At 43.2% G+C, this 19,458-nt stretch overlaps 1 protein-coding gene across 1 annotated transcript in view; it reads right to left on the reverse strand.

Moving 5' to 3' along the window:
- inpp5b (inositol polyphosphate-5-phosphatase B) overlaps window positions 1-19,458 on the reverse strand; it is a 282,881-nt gene that overhangs the window by 137,720 nt on the left and 125,703 nt on the right. The window contains exons 2-4 of the mRNA XM_041212440.1: window positions 17,051-17,130; window positions 13,793-13,890; window positions 820-843 (exon numbers count right to left, since the gene is read on the reverse strand). Of these exons, the coding sequence (XP_041068374.1) occupies window positions 820-843; window positions 13,793-13,890; window positions 17,051-17,130 (202 nt within the window). The remainder of the gene's footprint in view (window positions 1-819; window positions 844-13,792; window positions 13,891-17,050; window positions 17,131-19,458) is intronic.

A 19,458-nucleotide genomic window follows, 5' to 3' on the forward strand; every position in this document is an offset into this window, starting at 1 on the left:
GACAGTCAGGGAAATACTCCGTCTTGTCCAAGGGATGGGCAACTCAAGAGCGTTGAACTTCAGCGATGTGAAAAAGAGACCTAAGACCCCTTCACTGTCTGGAAAAAGTAGCTTGTCATCAGAAAGGGAAGTGGTGTGAGCGGCAAGGCTGGTTGCTCATAAGTTAGCATTTGTGGCCAAAGCAATTTCCTATAGGAAACTGAATGAATGTGATCAGTTGAACAACACTATCAAAACCCTGGAAGTCTGTAACTCCCCACAAATGATAACTTTATAAGCACCATGACCTTCGGTACATCCAAAATTTTGTAATTAAGTCCTCCTCACCCATCATTCCTGCCCATTGTGATCTACATTAGCTCCAAGTCCCTTACTGCCTTCAATTTCAAATCCTGAACATCACATTTAAACCCCTCATGTCCTGTCCCAATCCATCTGTGTACCCTGTTACAAACCTGCAAATTATTTTCCGAAGTCTCTATCCGTCTAACTTAATCTCTTAGTTTCTCCACCCCCTTGATTCACCCACCACAGATGGCTGTGCCTTCAGTTAGCCCCATACTCTGGAATTCCCTCCCTTCACCCTCTACCTCCCTCTTCTCCTTCAACACCCTCCTTTTCACCCAACCCTTTGACCAAGCTTTTGAGTGTCCTTTCTAATATCACCATTTTTGGCTCAGCATTCTTTTTTTTTAAATTATGCCTCTCTGCAGCAGCTTGGGGACTTTTCCCATGTTAAAGGCAGTATACAAATGCTAAAGTATGAATTTATCAGTTTAGAAGTATATGTATGAGGCAGCTAAATTACATAAGACTTACCAATAACATGTGTATCCTGAATCACTGAAAAGCAAATGGAAAAATAACATTAGCATATTATGCAATGTTTAGTATTACAGTATTGCTATGTTTATTCATTTAGATGCAACCTGCACAGTGTTCAAGAGAACTGACAACAGTGATTGGATCAGAGCAATTTCTCCCTTGCACTCAGTGACTGGCCAGTTCGTCTTACTTCAGTTGCTGAATTACATGGAATTTACAGTACAGAAGCAGGTCATTCAATCCCAACTTGTCTATGCCAGTGCTTATGCACCACAAAGCCCTCCTCTCACCTTACTTCATCTCACCCTTTCAACATATGCTTCCCTTCCTTTCTTTCTCACGTGCTATCTAATTTCCCATTAACTGCATCTGTGCTATTCGATCCAACTATTCCACTTGGCACCAATGCCGCAATCTCATTACTTTCAGAATAAAGACGCTTCTCTGGATTTATTCGTGACTATCGCATTTTTATCGCTCCAGTTTTAGACTAACCCACAAATGGAAACATCTATACATCCATTGAAACCCTTCATAAATTAGTAAACCTCTATCAGCTCATCTCTCAGTGCTCTCTTTTCTAGAGAATAGAGCCCCTGCCTGTACAGCCTTAGTTGACATTCACTCCGTACTATCAGGACTGTCAGGACCCGAGTGAGAGTGTGTTTGCAGTCGTGCACCTTGTCAGTGGTAACCATGTCTGGGAACTTTGAATGGAATAAGGTTGATGGTGAATGGGTCTCAAGGGTTGAAATAATTGGATGGGAAATGAGAGATCCTGATCCTACGAAACAGAGGGCAAGTTGAAAAGGCTAAGAGGTTGCCCATGGTGTCACATTTATGCGGGAAGATTTATCAAGGCATATCTTTGCTGAAATTTGCCTTTTTGTATGAAATATTCTTTGCATGTTAATTAATGTTTGAATTAAGTTGGTTTTAGGTGGTTTGTTACAGTAAAATCTTTAAAATGTGAAATCCTGTCCATCGGTTTTCTTTCCATTGACTTTGTGGGATTTCTTTCTTTTAAAAGTTATCAGTGACTACAGGGATTGTTAACAGCACAGGTTTTCAAAAAGCAGGTTTTACTTGACCAACCTTGCTGGGAGTCGGAGCAGAGCGGACCTGCGGGAGATAGTCAGGAGCTGAGGAGCACACTGCTTCACTGTTTCAGCTGCTGTGAAGCTGCAGTCCGGGAAAAAGGAGAAAAAAACCCACCGATGTCAAGGGAAACTAGTAAGTTGATGGGCCGGTAAGTATTCAATTTAAGGGACAGCTTGTGAGAAACCTGCTTAGGACAGGCGAATTAGGATGGATCTATAAATAAAAAGAACTTTAAAATAATAAACCAAAATTTGAAAGCTTTAAAATTAAAATGAAACAATAAAGATTTTAAAAAAGAAATAAAAAATAAAGTAATTTAAACAAACATATAAAACACATTCCTTGTAGTTAAGAAGCATATAAAATTTAGTTGTCAGTGGCACTGGCATTCAATAAACACAGTAAATTGTATCATACATAGGAAGAAAGTAATTAAAGTAAATTAACTAAATAGCATAAGTTAGAATGGCGGGACAGGTGTTATGTTGCAGCTGTGGGATGTGGGAGCTTTTGGACACCAAGGTGATTCATGACAAACGTGTCTGCAGGAAGTATAAGCAGCTTGAGGAATTCTGGATCAGGATTATTGATCCGGAAGCCAAAATGCAGACATTGTGCAACATAAGGGAGGGGGAGAAATACCGGGATATTTTGTTCCAGAAGATAGTCACACCTCTTAGAATAGGGTCATTTGTTTTGGTCAGCAGGGAGGGACAGGAGGATGTGACTGTCAGTGAGGCAGGTAATGGGACCAAGCAGACAGTAGTGAGGGAGCCTCAGACTTTGCAATGTCAAACAGATTTGCGGTGTGGATGAAAGCGAAGTCTGAAAAGAGGATGAGCTGACTTGCCATGGTACTGTGGTACAGGAAGCCATTCAAGCAGGGGCAGCAAAAAGGAATGTAGTGGTAGTAGGGGATAGTATAGTGAGGGGGATTTACGCTGTTTTCTGCAGCAAAGAGCGAGAATCCAGATGGCTATGTTGCCCAACTGGGCTCGGGACATTTGCTCAGGGCTGGAGGGGAACCCGCAGTGGGAGGGGGAGGATCCAGTTGTCATGGTCCATGTAGGTACCAATGACATAGGTAGAATTAGGAAAGAGGTTCTGCAAAGTCAGTATGAAGAGCTAGGTACCAAATTAAGAAGCAGAACCTCAAAAGTAATAACTTCTGGATTATTACCTGAGCCACGTGCAAATTGGCACAGGGCAAAATAAGATTAGAGAGACGAATGCGTGGCTCAAAGAATGGTGTAGGAGAAGTGGATTCCGGTTTGTGGGGCACTGGCATCAGTACTGGGGAAAGTGGGGGCTGTACTGTTGGGACGGTTTACACCTGAACCATGCTGGGATGATTGTCCTCGCAAATCACATAGCTAGAGAAGTAGAGAGGGCTTTAAACTAAACAAGAGGGTTGAGGGATCAAGCTTGGGTAGAGGTAGCAATTCAAGGTGTAGTCAAGACAGGAGAGTAAAATAGTAATGTGAGAAATGAGGGTCAGAGAATACAGGTCAGAGAAGACAGAGAAAAAAAAACTAAGAATACATCAACAGTCAAGACTAGATGTTACAAAGGTAACAAAAAGACAATACTGAAGGCTCTCTATCTGATTGTGGATAGCATTCATAACAAAGTAAATGAATTGATGGCCCAAATTGAAGTAAATAAATATGATCTGATAGCAACTAAGGAGACGTGGCTGCAGGACGACAAAAATTGGGTCCTTAATATTGAGGGTTACATGACATTCAAGAAGAATATGAAGCTAGGTAAAAGTGGAGGAGTAGCACTGATAATCAAAGAGATGACCTTGGTTCAGGAGATCAGGATGTATAATCAGTTTGGGTGGAGATAAGAAATAGTAGAGGGAAAAAGTCATTAGTGGGAGTGGTCTACAGGCCCCCTAACAGTAGCCACAACGTAGGACAAAGTATTCAAGAGAAAATATTGTGTGCTTGTGATAAGGGGATGGCAATAATCATGGGTGATTTTAATCTACACATAAACTGGAAAAATCAGATTCACAGTAGTAGCCTGGATGACAAGTTCTTAGAATGCATACAAGATAGTTTCCTAGAGCATGTTCTGGAACCAACCAGAGAGCGGGTTATATTAGACTTGGTACTGTGTAACGTGACAGGATTAATTAATTATCTCAGAGTAAAGGTGCTGCTAGGTAGCAACAATCACAATATGACTGAACTTTACATCCACTCTGAAAGGGAGAAGAGTGGGTCTAAGACTAGTATCTTAAACTTAAATAAGGGCAACTATGTGGGGATGAAAGCTGAGTTAGCTGAAATGAACTGGGAGACTAGGCTACTGGACAGATCAATAGAGAAGCATGGCATACATTTAAGAGGATATTTCAGAGTATTCAGAATAAGTACATTCCTACTATAAAGAAAAGGTCTAACGGGTGGACCCACCATTCATGGTTACCTAAACAAGTTAAGGAAAGCATCAAACTTAAGGAAAAAGCATACAACTCTGCAAAGATGAGTGGCTGATGATTGGACAGAATATAAAGAATTGCAGAGAATGGCTAAAAGGTTAATCAGGAGAAAGAAATTAGAGTATGAGAGGAAGCTAGCTAGAAATGTAAAAATGGATTGCAAGAGTTTCTACAGGTATTTAAAAAGGAAAAGAGTAAGTTAAGCTGGTCCTCTGGAGAATGACAGTGGGGAGTTAATAGTAGATAATAAAGAAGTGAACAAATATTTTGCTTCCATGTTCACTACAGAGGATGCAAAAAAACATTCCAGTAATAGCTGCAAATCAGGTGGTGAATGGGGGAAAGCAACCTGATGAAATTGAAATCGCTAGAGAAATTATACTGAGCAAACTGATGGAGCTGCAGGCTGGCAAGTCTCCAGGTCCCAATGGACTACATCCTAGGGTCTTAAAAGAGGTAGCTGATGAGGCAGTCAATGCACTGGTGTTACTTTTCCAAAACTCATTAGATTCTGGAAAGGTATCTTCAGATTGGAAAGTAGCAAATATAACCGCCCTATTCAAGAAGGGAGGGAGGCAGAAAACAGGAAACTACAGGAAACTTAACATCTGTCATGGAGACGTTGTTAGAATTGATCATTAAGGAGGTTATAGTTGGGCATTTAGAAGGGCTCAAGGCAATCAGGAAGAGTCAGCACAGTTTTATGAAAGGAAAGTCATGTTTAACCAATTTATGGGAGTGTTTTGAAGGAGTAAAATGTACAGTGGATAAAGGGGAGCCTGTAGACTTACTGTACTTGGATTTCCAGAAGGCATTTGATAAGGTGCCACATTAAAGATTATTACAGAAAATAAAAGCGCATTATGTAGGGGGTAATAGAAGATTGGCTGGCAGGCAGAAAGCAGAGAGTATGCATAAATGGGGTTTTTTCTGAATGGCAGGATGTGACAAGTGGAGTCCCACAGGGGTCTGTACTGGGGCCTCAACTTTTTCCGATTTACATCAATGACTTAGATGAGGGGAGTGAAGACATGGTAGCTAAATTTGCAGATGACACAAAGTAGGTAGGAAAGTATGTTGTGAAGAGATCATGAGGTTGCAAATGGATATATATAGGTTGAGTGAGTGGGCAAAGATCTGGCAAATGGAGTTTAATGTGGGAAAATGTGGAGTTGTTTACTTTGGCAAGAAGAACAAAAAGGCCAAGTAAAACTTAAATGGGGAATGGCTGAATAATTCTGAGGTGCAGAGGGATATAAGTGTTCCAGTACATGAGTCACAAAAAGTTAGTATGCAGATACAGCAAGAAATTAAGGCGGCTAATGGAATGCTATCTTTTATTACAAGAGGGATTGAACATAAAAGTAAGGATGTTATGCTTCAGTTTTACAGGCCATTAGTGAGACTGCACCTCGAATACTGTGTGCAGTTTTGGTCTCCTTATTTAAGGAAGGGTGTATATGCATTAGAGGTAGTTCAAAGGAGGTTTAGTAGATTGATACCTGGAATGAGTGTGTTGTCATATGAGGAAAGGTTGGACAGACTGGGCTTATTTCCACTGGAGTTTAGAAGAGTGAGGGGTGATTTGATTGAAGTATACAAGATCCTGAACGGCATTGACAAGGTAGACGTTGAAAGGATGTTTCCTCTTGTGGGTGAGTCCAGAATGAGGAGGCATTGTTTTAAAATTAGGGGTCGCCCTTTTAGGACAGAGATGAGGAGAATATTTTTCTCTCAGAGGGTTGTGCGACTTTGGAACTCTCTGCCTCAGAAGGTGATGGAGGCAGGGTCATCGAATATTTTTAAGGCAGAGGTAGATAGATTCTTGTTAGGCAAGGGGATCAAAGGTTATCAGGGTTAGATGGAAATCGAAACATAAGATGAGCAGCCATGATCTTATTGAATGGCTGAGCAGGCTCGAGGGGCCAAATGGTCAACTCTTTGTCATATTTCTTATGTTATGTTCTTATGTAAAGAAATAATAAAAGGGAATAAATGAAGGAAATACATTGGAAGTGGGTTGTATTGATTTCAAAAGGTGCCACGTAAAAAATTTGTGCCAAAGGTAATTGTGCACCGAATTAAGCACAATGTGTTCACGTGGAAAAAGATGGTTGTTAGGGCAGAACAAAGGTTAGGGCTAAAAAAATGAATCATGTTTCACAGGACTTTTTTTCCTTAATGTAAGCATAGAATTAACTGGTGAGGTTGAGCAGAAAAGTGAAAAATGGAATTCAACCTGGAAAAGTGTAAGGTATTGCATTTGGGGACCACAAATAAAGTAAGGTAATACACAACGAACAGTATGATACTGAAAAGTGTAGATGAACAGAGGGATCTTAGAAAATGTGGGCCAGATCTTTGTTATGGAGGCAGGTGGCTGGAGTTGTAAAGTTTCCTAACTCAGCAGATCCGACTTGATTTAAAGGGCTCCGCTAGATTCAATTTTCATTCTGGGGAGTTTGGGGTGGGGGGGGTGCAGAGTGGAGTCAGGCCTTCCGACCCTGGCTAAATGGTCTGCCTCAGTTCTATGGGACTTCTGTTGTCTTAGAAGCTATTAGGCTCTCTAGCTCTCACCCTTTATTGCCCATGCCACCCCCATGCCACCTTCATGCCAACTCATGATCCCACCCAGTCCTCATGGCTCCTCATCCCCTTCATGCCACCTCCATTGTGCTCACCCTGGTATCCACCATGGGCAGATCTCAGGAGCATGAGGAAGTGAAAAAATAAACTTCTAACAATCTAACATAGCTCTCATACCTACACACTTGATAAGCTTTTCATCGTCAAATGGTTAATCTCTTATAAAATTAAACTTCTGTTCAGACCCCACATCAAAGGCAGCTAATCCTTTAATAATATCTCTAACTTCAAACTGTGAACTTAGAGCTCTCCGCTGAGACGATTTTAGCCTTTGAAACTCAGCCAAACATTCATAATGGCATAATAATAGCCACTGGGGAAACATCAACAAAGAACTCTCTTGAAACTGCATAACCTGTTAGCAATTTTTTTTCTAACCTACACCAGATGACCTGTCAAACAAAGCAGCCCAGCAGAAGGTTTTCTTTAAATTCTCACTGACAGCTATTGGGATAGACAAATTTTTGATCTTGCAGGGAATTATGGGATATGAAGAGCAGGCAGGAAAATGGAGTTGAAGCACAAGATCAACCATGATAGTGTTGAATGGTGGAGCAGGCTCAACAGGCCATGTGGTTTACTCTTGATTCTATTTCTTGTGTTCTTCTGCCTCTGATCATGACTAAAGAGTGGCAGATTTTAAAAAACTTCAGATCATTACACTTAAATAGACCTTACCCACCCTTCAAGTGTGTTTCCGTCTACTCCATCAATTTGTGGCTCCTACACTGGAGCTCAAGGCACTGCAACAACTAAAATAAGGCCTGTTTAAACTTAGCACTAAGTTCAAATGGCCCAGCTGAGTTTGGGTTTCCCTTCTGTGCGAATCACACCCTGCCCCGTTCCCTGTGTTGGCAAAAATTGAATTGTCTGAAGTGGGGGCAGGACTTTCATATCTGCGTCCCACCTGCCATTTTTAATGGTCCAGCCCTATGTCAACAGATCCCAAAGGTAGCAGCACAAGCAGTTAAGGTGGTCAAAAAGGCATGTGGGATGCCTTCCTTTATTGACTGAGGTCTAGGGTATAAGAGCAGGGAAGTTAGGCTACTACTGCATAATACACTAGTTAGATCGCAGCTTGAGTACTGCATGCAATTCTGGTCATCGAATTACAGGAGGGGTGCAATTATACTAGAGGTGGTACAGGAAAGATTTACAAAGATGTTGCCTAGAATGTAGAATTTTTGCTGAGGAAAGGCTGGGTTTATTTTATTTGGAACATTGCATATAAAATAATTAATGGCCTAGTTGGAGTGGATAGGAAGGCCCTATTTCTGTTAGGAGAGAGTTCAATAACCAGGGACCATAAATTCAAGGTTATTGATGGAAAGAGCAGAAGGGAGTTAAGGGGTATTTTTTTCACCATGATTGTGCTGGAGGTCAGCTCACTGCCCGAAAGGATCGTAGAGGCAGAAATGGTCATCGCATTTGTCAGGAATTTATAATAATATTATTGGAATTTATTGGAAAATAGTGGTTTCTGTGTCCATGTGTGTGTATGTGAGAGACTTAATTGGATTAAAGGTGTGGTCTGGAGGTTTCGATTTAACAAAAGATAATCTAAGTTTGAAATGTTAAGCAAGTAAACATGGGGGAAGTTTAGAATGTAAGGTGTAAAAGGACATTTGCATTTTTAAATAAACCAGGCTAGATTGTTTTCAAAGGAGGGGTGTAATGTGTCACCTAGCCAGGTGAAGTTCAGAAACATTATGTTTATTTTTCCCAAAGATTATTGGTAAAATTGGTACTATGATAATTCTTTATGATCAGGGAGGTAAAGTCCAAGGACATGGTAAAACATTGGGAATTTGCAAGGAAAGAAGGCTGTGTGTAAAGGCAGACATTTTAAGATCTTACAAGTGTGAAATACCTTCAGCATCTAAGCCTCAAGCTAACTGTCTACAAAGAATTGAAGTTAAGAAAACTCACTTTGAATTGGATTGTTCAGGGTATCATGTTTCTTTGCCTAGGTCTTTTAAAAATCTGTGTGTTTTACTGTTGCCTTAACGGAGGTGTAACTGGGAATCAGATTAATTAGGGGATTTAGGAGTTGTTATAGTAGTAATTTGTAGATATATGTGCTTAAAATCATTTCTCTTATTAATAAATGTTTAGTCTAGTTTTGTAAAACCTATAAGGCTCGGAGGTTTTATTACTATCGAATTCAAAGCCCACATCTCGAAACATACAAATTGTAAAAATGGTTGTGGCATGTAGTTCAGCATATGGTTCAGCATAATGCCAACAGTATGGGTTTGATCCTGTTCTAGCTGAGGCAGACCTGGAACCTGCCTCTTCACCCTGCCTGAGAATGGATGGCAATAGCAAACCATCTCAAACAAAAACTGCCAAGAAAATGGCCTAGGATGAAGCAGACAATGAACCAAGGACCTGCCTTTGGGCAGAGCACTTACATTGATAGGTTAAATGAAGGGAAAAACTGTTTGAAATGATTTCAACGTAGGCAGATCATTCAGTATGGACCTAAAAAGAATTGAACAGGGTACTTTCTAAGTGGTGAAAAGTTAGAAACAGTGGAGGTCCAAAGAGACTTGGTGTCTAGGTATATAGGTCATTAAAGTGTCATGAACAGATACAGAAAATAATCAAAGAGGCTAACAGAATGCTGGCTTTTAAATCTACAGGCCAAGAATGCAAGCAAGTAGCAGACATGCTTCAGTTATACAAAGCCCTAATTTGACTAGACCTGAGAGCACCATTAACAGTTCTGGGTACACTATAAAAAGGTTATACTGGCCTTTGAGTGAGTGCAGTGTAGATTCACAAGAATGATACCTGGATTCTGGTGTTCAATTACGAGGAGAGATTACACAAGATAGTGTTGTATTCCCAGGAATTCAAAAGGTGATTTGATCGAGGCTTTCAAGGTATGAAGGTGAACAGGAAGGTTAGACAAAACTATTTCTGCTGGCTTAGGAGTCAAGGATGAAGGAGCCCAGTTTAAAAATTAGAGCCAGGCATTTCAGGAGTGAGATTAGGAAACACTTCTACACATAAAGAGCAGTAAAGTTTGGAACTCACTTCTGGAAAGGGCAGTTGATGCTAGATCAAATGTTAATTTTAAATCTGAGATTGCTAGATTTTTGTTAAGCAAAGGTATTAAGGGATGTGGGGCAAATGTGGGTATATGCAGCTGGGGTCACAAATCAGCCATGATGCCAGTGAATGGTATATGCTAAATTGACCTTTGCTGTACCTATGTTCCAGTGTAGCACAAAGGTCAACAGCTCACTTTTTAAAAAAAGTACTTGCTGTTGGGGCTTGACAGCATGGGCCATATCATTCTGAACAACCACTTTCATTGCATCTTTCTGATTTAACTGAGTGGAGAATCACTGGTTATAGAGTAGAGACCAACCGATGTATTATCCCTTTCTTGAAGTCCATTGCCTGCTGAGCAACTCAGAACCCACTCATCAGAAGCTCAAATTAATGACTCTTTGGCCTGAAGCTATGCTTGTACCACATAACCAATATTTGATTGGTAAAAGCAACTGAGATGGAGAGTAAATAAGTCACATGAAAGCTATGAAATTATTATTACTTTAAATGCAAAAACTTCAAGGTTGGAAATATATTAGCTAACCACTCGCCATCGGTTTCGCTTCATTATCGAAGAGGACAGTTTCTTGCGTGCATAGGTATATCTATTTTATGTTCTAACTTGGCTGTGGAGCCCAATTGCAGAACTGCATGGTTTTCCACGGTGTGGGCAAGGATGAATTGTTTGATTCTGTTGGCACTGCCCAGTCTTTCTAACTTGCCTTTTGTCTTTGGCTGTCTGCATTCTTTGCTGTTCTATGGAAACAAAAACACCGTTGAGTGCACTCCCGGGTTGTTCTTTCTTTTGCATTTTTCTCCCAGTCTGTGGTAGATGTGCCACATTTCCCAAAGTTTGTCTCAAGGAGTCCTTGAACCTTAATCTTGGCCTACTATGTAAGTGGTGCCCACATTTAAGTTGTGAATACATGGTTGCTTTAGGTATTTCATCGTGTACTACATGTCCACTTCATCTGAGCTGGGCTCTGATGATAAGTGCTTCAATTCCCGACATTTCTGCTCTTTGAAGTACCTCAGTGTTGGGCGCTTTGTCCTCCCATTTGATGCCCATGATGTTCCGAATGCATTTCACATGGAATCTGTCCACCTGCTTAACACGTCTGGGGTAGATAGTCCATGTCTTACAGGCATATTGAAGGGTAAGTATTACCATGGCTTTGAACAGAGCAAGTTTGGTTGCATGTTTGACAACACGTTTTCTCCACAGCCTCTTGCATAAACAGGCAAACGCTGAGCTTGCTCTGGCAATCCTATTTTCCACTGCAGACATTTCTGGAGGTTGTGCTTCCAAGACAGGTGAAGTTATCTACAGCCTTTAGAATTGTGTCATTGATAGCTATTGTAGGTGGGGTATATCGGAATTTGGTGGTGGCTGATGGAATATCTCTGTCTTCCTTAAGCTGACGGTTAGTCCATAGTCATCAGTCGATTTTGAAAAACACTCCATGATCTACTGAAGGCCATTCTTACAGTGTGACATGAAGGCACAGTCATCGGCAAACAGCAATTCTCGTATCATCTTCTGTGATATCTTAATTGAGGATTTCAGTCATCTCAGGTTGAAGAGATTGCTATCTGTTTTGAATTGGATGTATATTCCATCAACATTTCCATCAAATGCTCCAGAAAACATGGCAGCAAGGAATGTACTGAAGAGCACAACAGCCCAAGACATACTCCTGCTTCACATCACTTGTTACTTCAAAGTGTATTCACCACGGTCAGTAACCCTGACCGTCATTTCATTGTGAAACTGCACTATCAGATTTACAGCTCTACCAAGTTTGTCTAAGACTTTCGACAAGGCCTCTCTATTTACCATGTCAAAGACCTTTGTCAGGTCAACAAAGACACAATAGAGCCCTCATCAGTTGTTCACGGAATTTCTTGTGTATTTTCTGAAAGGTGCAGACCGTGCTGCAAGTGCCTCTGCCTTTCTTGAACCTGCTCGGCCTTTCTGGCACTGCGCTTTCTGCTATGTGGCTTACCAGTCTGTTAGGTAGAACTTCTGCTAGAATCTTACCAGCTACCACAAGCAACACACAGATTGTCATTTTCCTTTGTGCAAGTGAACAATCATGGCATCCCTGAACTCCCGATGAATGGTTTGGTGATCCGATTCATATTCTGTGATAAAATTCTGTAAGTTTGATGGCTAGCTGGGAATCCCCCAGATTTGTAAATTTCTCCTGGGATCCCATCTGAGCTAGGAGCTTCTCTGGAGGGTAAGGATCTGATCCTTTGTCAACCTCCACAACAGAGGGTTTGCTGTCCAGGTTTTCATATTTGGAGTATGCATATTATGAAAATCTAGGTTATACTACTCTACTGAAGGATGAAATGCACAAGAGGCTGTAAATTTCACAGAACATTTAGCAGGAATTGGTATTTTTACAATAAAACCAAATGACTTGACAGAAAGTGCCGGAAAAGCTCAGCAGGTCCAGCAGCATTCATGGAGAATGTCATGACTCACTGGGGCTAGTGCATTGCAATATCAAGCCCCACTGTTCCCCAAGCTGCCACAAATGTGAGAAGTTTGATCACCCCATCTAATTGTTTAATTTAGGTTAACAGAACAGCACCAAGTTTGTCTTTAACCAGTGGCAAAAGAAAGAAATATGAACTGCTAACTTCTAACTCTATAACCTAAATTCCACCCCTTCTTAAATCCCTATATATACACATACAAGACACATAAGGCACACAAAAAACATGGATTTTAAAGATGGGATAGAACAGTTCAATGGCACCAATTCCGGATTTGATGGGTTGATTTTGATCAATGTCTTCCAAATTCCTTTCATTCTTTGTTGATGACATAAGGTGGACTTCCAGCACTTTCAGTGTTTAGTTCACTGGTTGAACACTTGCCTTTCTGTGTCTCTATCAGCAATTTTCCCCATTGCCTCTTGACAGGGAGTTTTCAGATGGCAGAGCAGGTTTTAGAGATTAGAGGAGAAAAAGCCAGCTAGCTATTATTGTGGAATTACTGGAACCTAACACACACAGGAGAGAGGGGTTTTACGTCTTTTTCCTTTCTGGCCAGGAGCTACTCTGTTGCACTGCTCTCACACAAACCCTAGTCAGCTGGTCAGGACCCAATTAAAGCATTGTTGCCAGCAGTTCACCATTAGATCAGACTCCTCCTCGGCACCGCCCTGTCCTTCACGACACACACTGTTCCAGGATAGCAACATTGTATATATCCCTCACACTGTTTCGGTAGACATGTCTTTCAACTTGCAGCCATTGTAATTTTGATCCACAGTCTTTACAAGAGAGAAACAGAATTAACATTTTGAGTCCAATCTGACTCGTGTTTGGAACTCCGGAACAGTTCTAATGAAGAGTCACACTGGACTTGAAACATTAACTCTGTTTCTCTCTCCACTAACACTGCCAGATCTGCTGAGTTTTTCTCGCGCTGTTTTTATTATTGGTATTTTTTGTATTGCTCTAATTAATGCTTCAAATTATTTCAACATTTTTCCTGGGTGCAATGTAACCACGTCTCCAACGGTAGGTGAGCCAGTGTAATTCTCTGAGGTAAATTCACAGTATTGAATCGACCATTTGAGGAAAGTTTCCAATGGGAGAGAAATATTTATCCTGTCAGAGGACCAAAACATTAGGCCACTTCTCATACACCACCTATATAGAATTACAAGAGCAGCAAGTCAGTACCTTCCTCAATAACAAAATCCTTTGACACAGGCACTATTTCTTCTAACGAAACATCCTCTGCAATGATCGCCATTCTTCTATGAGTGTACATAAAAATCCTAAAGAGGAAAAATTCATGTTTAAAGTCTGAAACAATTTGTTCGACAAAACTGAAACAGTAAAGTGGCATACGTTTTTAAAAATTCATTACCAGGCTGTGGGCATCACTAACAAGATCAGCATTTAGTGTCCAGCCCGAGTTGCCAAAATTTGTCTTGAACTGCTTTCAGTGGTTCAATACAATGGGGTGGCTGGCTAGCCATTTCCCAGGGCAGCTAAGAGGCAACAGTGTTGGTGTGGGACTGGATCACAAATAGGCCAGACTAGGCAAGGACAATATCGCATTTTTATGACAATTTGAAAGCTTTTTGGTCACTTTTATTAAGTCTAGTTTTTTCATGTTTCGATTTCTTTTGTGAATTAATTTCAAATTCTCAAATACCTATGATGCAATTTGAACTCACATTCCCCGGATAACTTGTCCAAATTTCTGGAGTACACATCCTTGCAACAAAGTGTCAGTTTAGTGGTGGAAATAGTTTGTGAGTGAAACCTATAGTCACAAAGTCTTGTAATCTTGGAAAAAATCCTTTAGGTGCAATGGAAACAATCAGACATATATTCAACTCATTAAAATAACTTCCCCTATTAGAAGTCTTTGTATTTTTCAAGTCTATTTAAAATCCGTTTCTTTAGTAAAAGCTTACATTTTAACGTGAATCTTTTCACCAGTACCTTGGATTTAGTAAAGCCATTCCTGCGTGAATAGAGCTTGCAATGATCACCTTTACAACCAAGCTCATGCTGCATTCTATTAAGCAGCTTTCTAGCACAGGGCTTGGCTGAATTTGATTTCTCTTTCTAAGTACCAGCATGAAACAACCTAACAGATGAAATTTGCATCAATTGCAACTGCTGGAGCAAGAAACTCAGTCAGTAAAAACTATGGCGCAGAATTTGCGGGATTTTTTGATGGCAAACCGTCAGACTTTGCATCATCACCCCTCTGAATCTGACCTCAACCACAGGATTTAGCCAAAGATGAATGTGGAAATCCCAAAGCTGCAATCTCTCATACGCTTCCCTGCCACACGCTGCACTGTGGAACCCTAATATGGCCCAGCCAGTAATCCGTGAAATTTGAAGACAACAACCCCTTTCCCGCTCTCATGTTGCTGTGACAACCCCATAAAAAGTTTGTTCAATGGATGCAAAAACAAGGTTTGCAAACTGAAATCAGAGTAATAACTGCTGTTAAATAACTGATCTGGTCCTGAAAAATAGGAGGACTGGTGTTAAATGTCTCAATTAAGATGAACTGCTATATTTTTAAATAATTACAAAAGTAAGATTTTTCATGAGATTTCAGCTTCCATCTTCACCTCACGTCAATGTCCCAATCTTTATTTTGCTCTGTGTAAAGATTTTTAAAAAGTGGCTTGCTTATTAGTGCTTTATATTTCCTGGTTGGCTGTGAATGTTGCTTGGACAAGTTGATGATATAATTGCAGTTTGACACTGGAAATAACTCTCTTGATGAGCAATTCATTGTAAAGTTCTCACTACAGAGATCGCAAGATCTCTCAGTACAGCTTTCTTTGAGGTCAGCAGCAAACACCCTTGCCTTGCCGCTGACTAAAAAGTCCAGGTCACTGTCTTTAAGGCTAAAGAAAAGTATTATTAAAACAAAAAACCTTGACTCAAAGGGCATAATTCATCCCGGGTTACAGACTGTGATTGTAAATCAGTTAATGGAATCAATGATATCCAGCAACTGACAGCTACCTTACAATATGTTACACTTCAACCTTTACATTCAATGGTCATTACCATTGTTGTATCCCCCACTATCAACATCCTGAACATTGACCAGAAACTGAACTGGACTAACCATATGAATGCTGTGGCTACAAGAGCAGGTCAGAGGCTAGGAATCCTGGGGCGAGTAACTTGCCTCCTGACTCCCCAAAGCCTGTCCACCATCTGCAAGGCACAAGTCAGGAGTGTGATGGAATACTCTCCGCTTGCCTGGACGTGTGCAGCTCCAATAACACTCAAGAAGCTTGACACCATCCAGAACAAAGCAGCTTGATTGGCACCCCATCCACAAACATTCATTCCTTCCACTACCAATGCACAGTAGCAGCAGTGTGTACCATCTACAAGATGCACTGCAGGAATTCACCAAAGCTCCTTAGACAGCACCTTCCAAACACGACCACTACCGTCTAGAAGGACAAGGGCAACAGATACATGGGAATACCACCAGCTGGAAGTTCCCATCCAAGCCACTCATCATCCTGATTTGGAAATATATCGCCATTCCATTACTGTCGCTGGCGCAAAATCCTGGAATTCCCTCCCTAACAGCATTGTGGGTGTACCTACACCACATGGACTGCAGCGGTTCAAGAAAGCAGCTCACCACCACCTTCTCAAGGACAAGTAGGGATGGGCAATAAATGCTGGCCCAGCCAGCAACGCCATTTCAGATGAACGAATTAAAAAAAGTTAGGTGGATAGATTGGCTTGGCTGGGGTTGTTCTCCTCAGGGAAGATTGAGGGGATATTTGTTAGAAGTGTTCAAAACCATGAGGGGTCTGGTCAGAGTAGATAGGGAGAAATTGTTTTCATTGGCTGAAGGACTGAGAACCACAGGACACCAATTTAAAGTGACTGGCAAAAGAACCAGAGGCAACACGAGGGAAAATTTTTCTTATGCAGCAAGTGGTTAGAATCTGGTTTGCACTGCCCGAGAGTGTGGTGGAGGCAGATTCAACTGTGGCTTTCAAAAGGGAAATGGATACTTATCTGAAGGGACAAGACTTGCAGGGCTACAGGGAAAGGACAGGTAGTGGGATCAGCTGTATTTCCCCTGCAGAGTGCCAGCAAAGACACAATGGGTCAAATGAGCACCTTCTGAGCTGTAGTCGTTCTATGATTCTATCTGCAGGATATTAAAGTTAGACTCTTTCCCAAGATAGAAAAATTACTCAGAATTATCCCTGGAACTCAGAAGTCTGATTTAATCTCAGTTGCAATCTTAAAATTGAATTATTGCCTTATGCTGTGATGCTAGGTTGTTGATCATTTGCCATTTATTGTTAACAATGAAGAATTACACTGTAGAGTCAGTAACAGATAGGTTCTCTATGTAGCTGAAATTTAAAAACAAGAACAACAATAACACTTTAAAGTTTAGAAAAATAAGGAACTCACGCATATTCACTGTTGCATTCCACAAGTCCAATAATACGGCTTTCATTCGATTCTCCATCCAGTATAATGCCTTGTACCGCATACAAAACATGTTAAGGAACTTTGGAACTAGGAGCAGTAGACTATTCGGCCCATCAAGCCTGCTCCGACATTCAGTTATATCATGGCTGAGCTACCTCAACACCATTTTCCCACACTATCCCTATATCCCTTGATGTCTTTACTATCTAAAAAACTATCAATTTTTATCTTGAACATATTCAATGACTGAGCCTCCACAGCCCTCTGGGGTACACAATTCCAAAGATTTACCATCCTCTGAGCGAAGAAATTTCACCTCATCTCAATCCTGAACAGCCTCCCTTTTATTCTGAGACTGTATTGTCTGGTTCTAGACTGCCCAGGCAGGGGAAACATCCTTCCTGCACTTTAGGAATTTTGTATGTTTTAATGAGATCACCTCTCAGTCTTCTAAACTCTACAGGATACAGGCCCAGTCTCCTCAATCTCTCCGAATAGAACAATCCCTCCCATCCCAGGAATCTGGTGAACCTTCGCTGCACTCCCTCTATGACAAAGAAGAAACAGAACTACTGAAAGAACAAGGAGTGGTACAGTTGCAAATTTTACAAAGTGCTGACATATTCTCGGTCTTCCCATTGGGGCTGCAAACTTTCCTGATGTTGATGGTGGGTGGAGGAAAGAGGGCAAGACAGAATATGTCTATACAACTTATAAGGGGTGGGGGTGAATGAGAGGAGAAGGGGGGAAAGAAGGTGGGGTAGGGAGGGAGGGGGGAAAGAAGGTGGGGAGGGAGGGGGGAAAGAAGGTGGGGGGGAGGGGGGAAAGAAGGTGGGGGGGAGGGGGGAAAGAAGGTGGGGGGTGGAGGGGGGAAAGATGGTGGGGGGGAGGGGGGAAAGACAGTGGGGGGTGGAGTGGGGAAAGATGGTGGGGGGGAGGGGGGAAAGAAAGTGGGGGGAGAGGGGGGAAAGAAGGTGGGGGAAGGGGGGAAAGAAGGTGGGGGAAGGGGGGAAAGAAGGTGGGGGGGAGGGGGGAAAGAAGGTGGGGGGGAGGGGGGAAAGAAGGTGGGGGGGAGGGGGGAAAGAAGGTGGGGGGGAGGGGGAAAGAAGGGGAGGGGGAAAGAAGGTGGGGTGGGGGGGGAAGAAGGTGGAGGGGTGGGGGGAAAGAAGGGGAGGGGGAAAGAAGGTGGGGTGGGGGGAGGGAGGAAAGAAGGTGGGGTGGGGGGAGGGGGGAAAGAAGGTGGGGTGGGGGGAGGGAAGAAAGAGGGTGGGGTGGGGTGGAGGGGGGAAAGAGGGTGGGGTGGGAGAGAGGGGGAGCGGGGGAGAGGGTTGGGGGGGAGGGGGAGAAAGGGGGTGGTGTGGGGGAAAGGGGGTGGGGTGGGGGGTAGAGGGAAAGAGGTGAGGTGGGGTGGGGGGGATGGGGAAAGTGGGTGGGGTTGGGGTGGAGGGGGGAAAGAAGGTGTGGGGGGAGGGGAGGGGGGGAACGGGGTAGGGTGGTTGTGGAGGGGGGAAAGAGGGTAGTGTGTGGGTGGAGGAGGGAAAGGGGGTGAGGTGGGGGGAAGGTGGGGTGGGGGGGAAAGAGGGCGGGTTGGGGTTGGGGGGAGGGGGGAAAGAAGGTGGGGTGGGGTGAGGGGGAGGGGGAAAGAAGGTGGGGTGGGGGGGAGGTGGGAAAGAAGGTGGGGTGGGGGTGAGGGGGGAAAGAAGGTGGGGTGGGGGCGAAGAAGGTGGGGTGGAGGCCAAGAAGGTGGGGTGGAGGCCAAGAAGGTGGGGTGGAGGGCAAGAAGGTGGGGTGGAGGCCAAGAAGGTGGGGTGGAGGGGCAAGAAGGTGGGGTGGGGGAGGGGGGAAAGAAGGTGGGGTGGGGGGGAGGGGGGAAAGAAGGTGGGGTGGGGTGGGGGGAGGGGGGAAAGAAGGTGGGGTGGGGGGGAAGAAGGTGGGGTGGGGGGAGGAAGAAGGTAGGGTTGGGGGGGAAGAAGGTGGGGTGGGGGAAGGGGGTAAAGAAGGTGGGGTCGGGGGAGGGGGAAAGAAGGTGGGGTCGGGGGGGTGTTGGTAAAAAGGTGGGGTGGGGGGGAGGTGGAAAAAAGGTGGGGTGGGGGGAGGTGTAAAGAAGGTGGGGTGGGGGGAGGTTGGAAAGAAGGTGTGGTGGGGGAGGAGGGGGGAAAGAAAGTGGGGTGGGGGGAGGGGGAAAGAAGGTGGGGTGGGGAGGATGGGGGAAAGAAGGTGGGGTGGGGGGGAAAGAAGGTGGGGTGGGGGGGAAAGAAGGTGGGGTGGGGGAGGAGGGGGGAAAGAAGGTGGCGTGGGGCGGAGGTGGGAAAGAAGGTGTGGGGGGAAAGGATGTGGGGTTGGGGTGGGGGGGAGGGGGGAAGAAGGTGGGGTGGGGGAGCAAGAAG

This window comes from Carcharodon carcharias, chromosome 19 (genome assembly GCF_017639515.1).
Source record: "Carcharodon carcharias isolate sCarCar2 chromosome 19, sCarCar2.pri, whole genome shotgun sequence".
NCBI lineage: Eukaryota > Metazoa > Chordata > Chondrichthyes > Lamniformes > Lamnidae > Carcharodon > Carcharodon carcharias.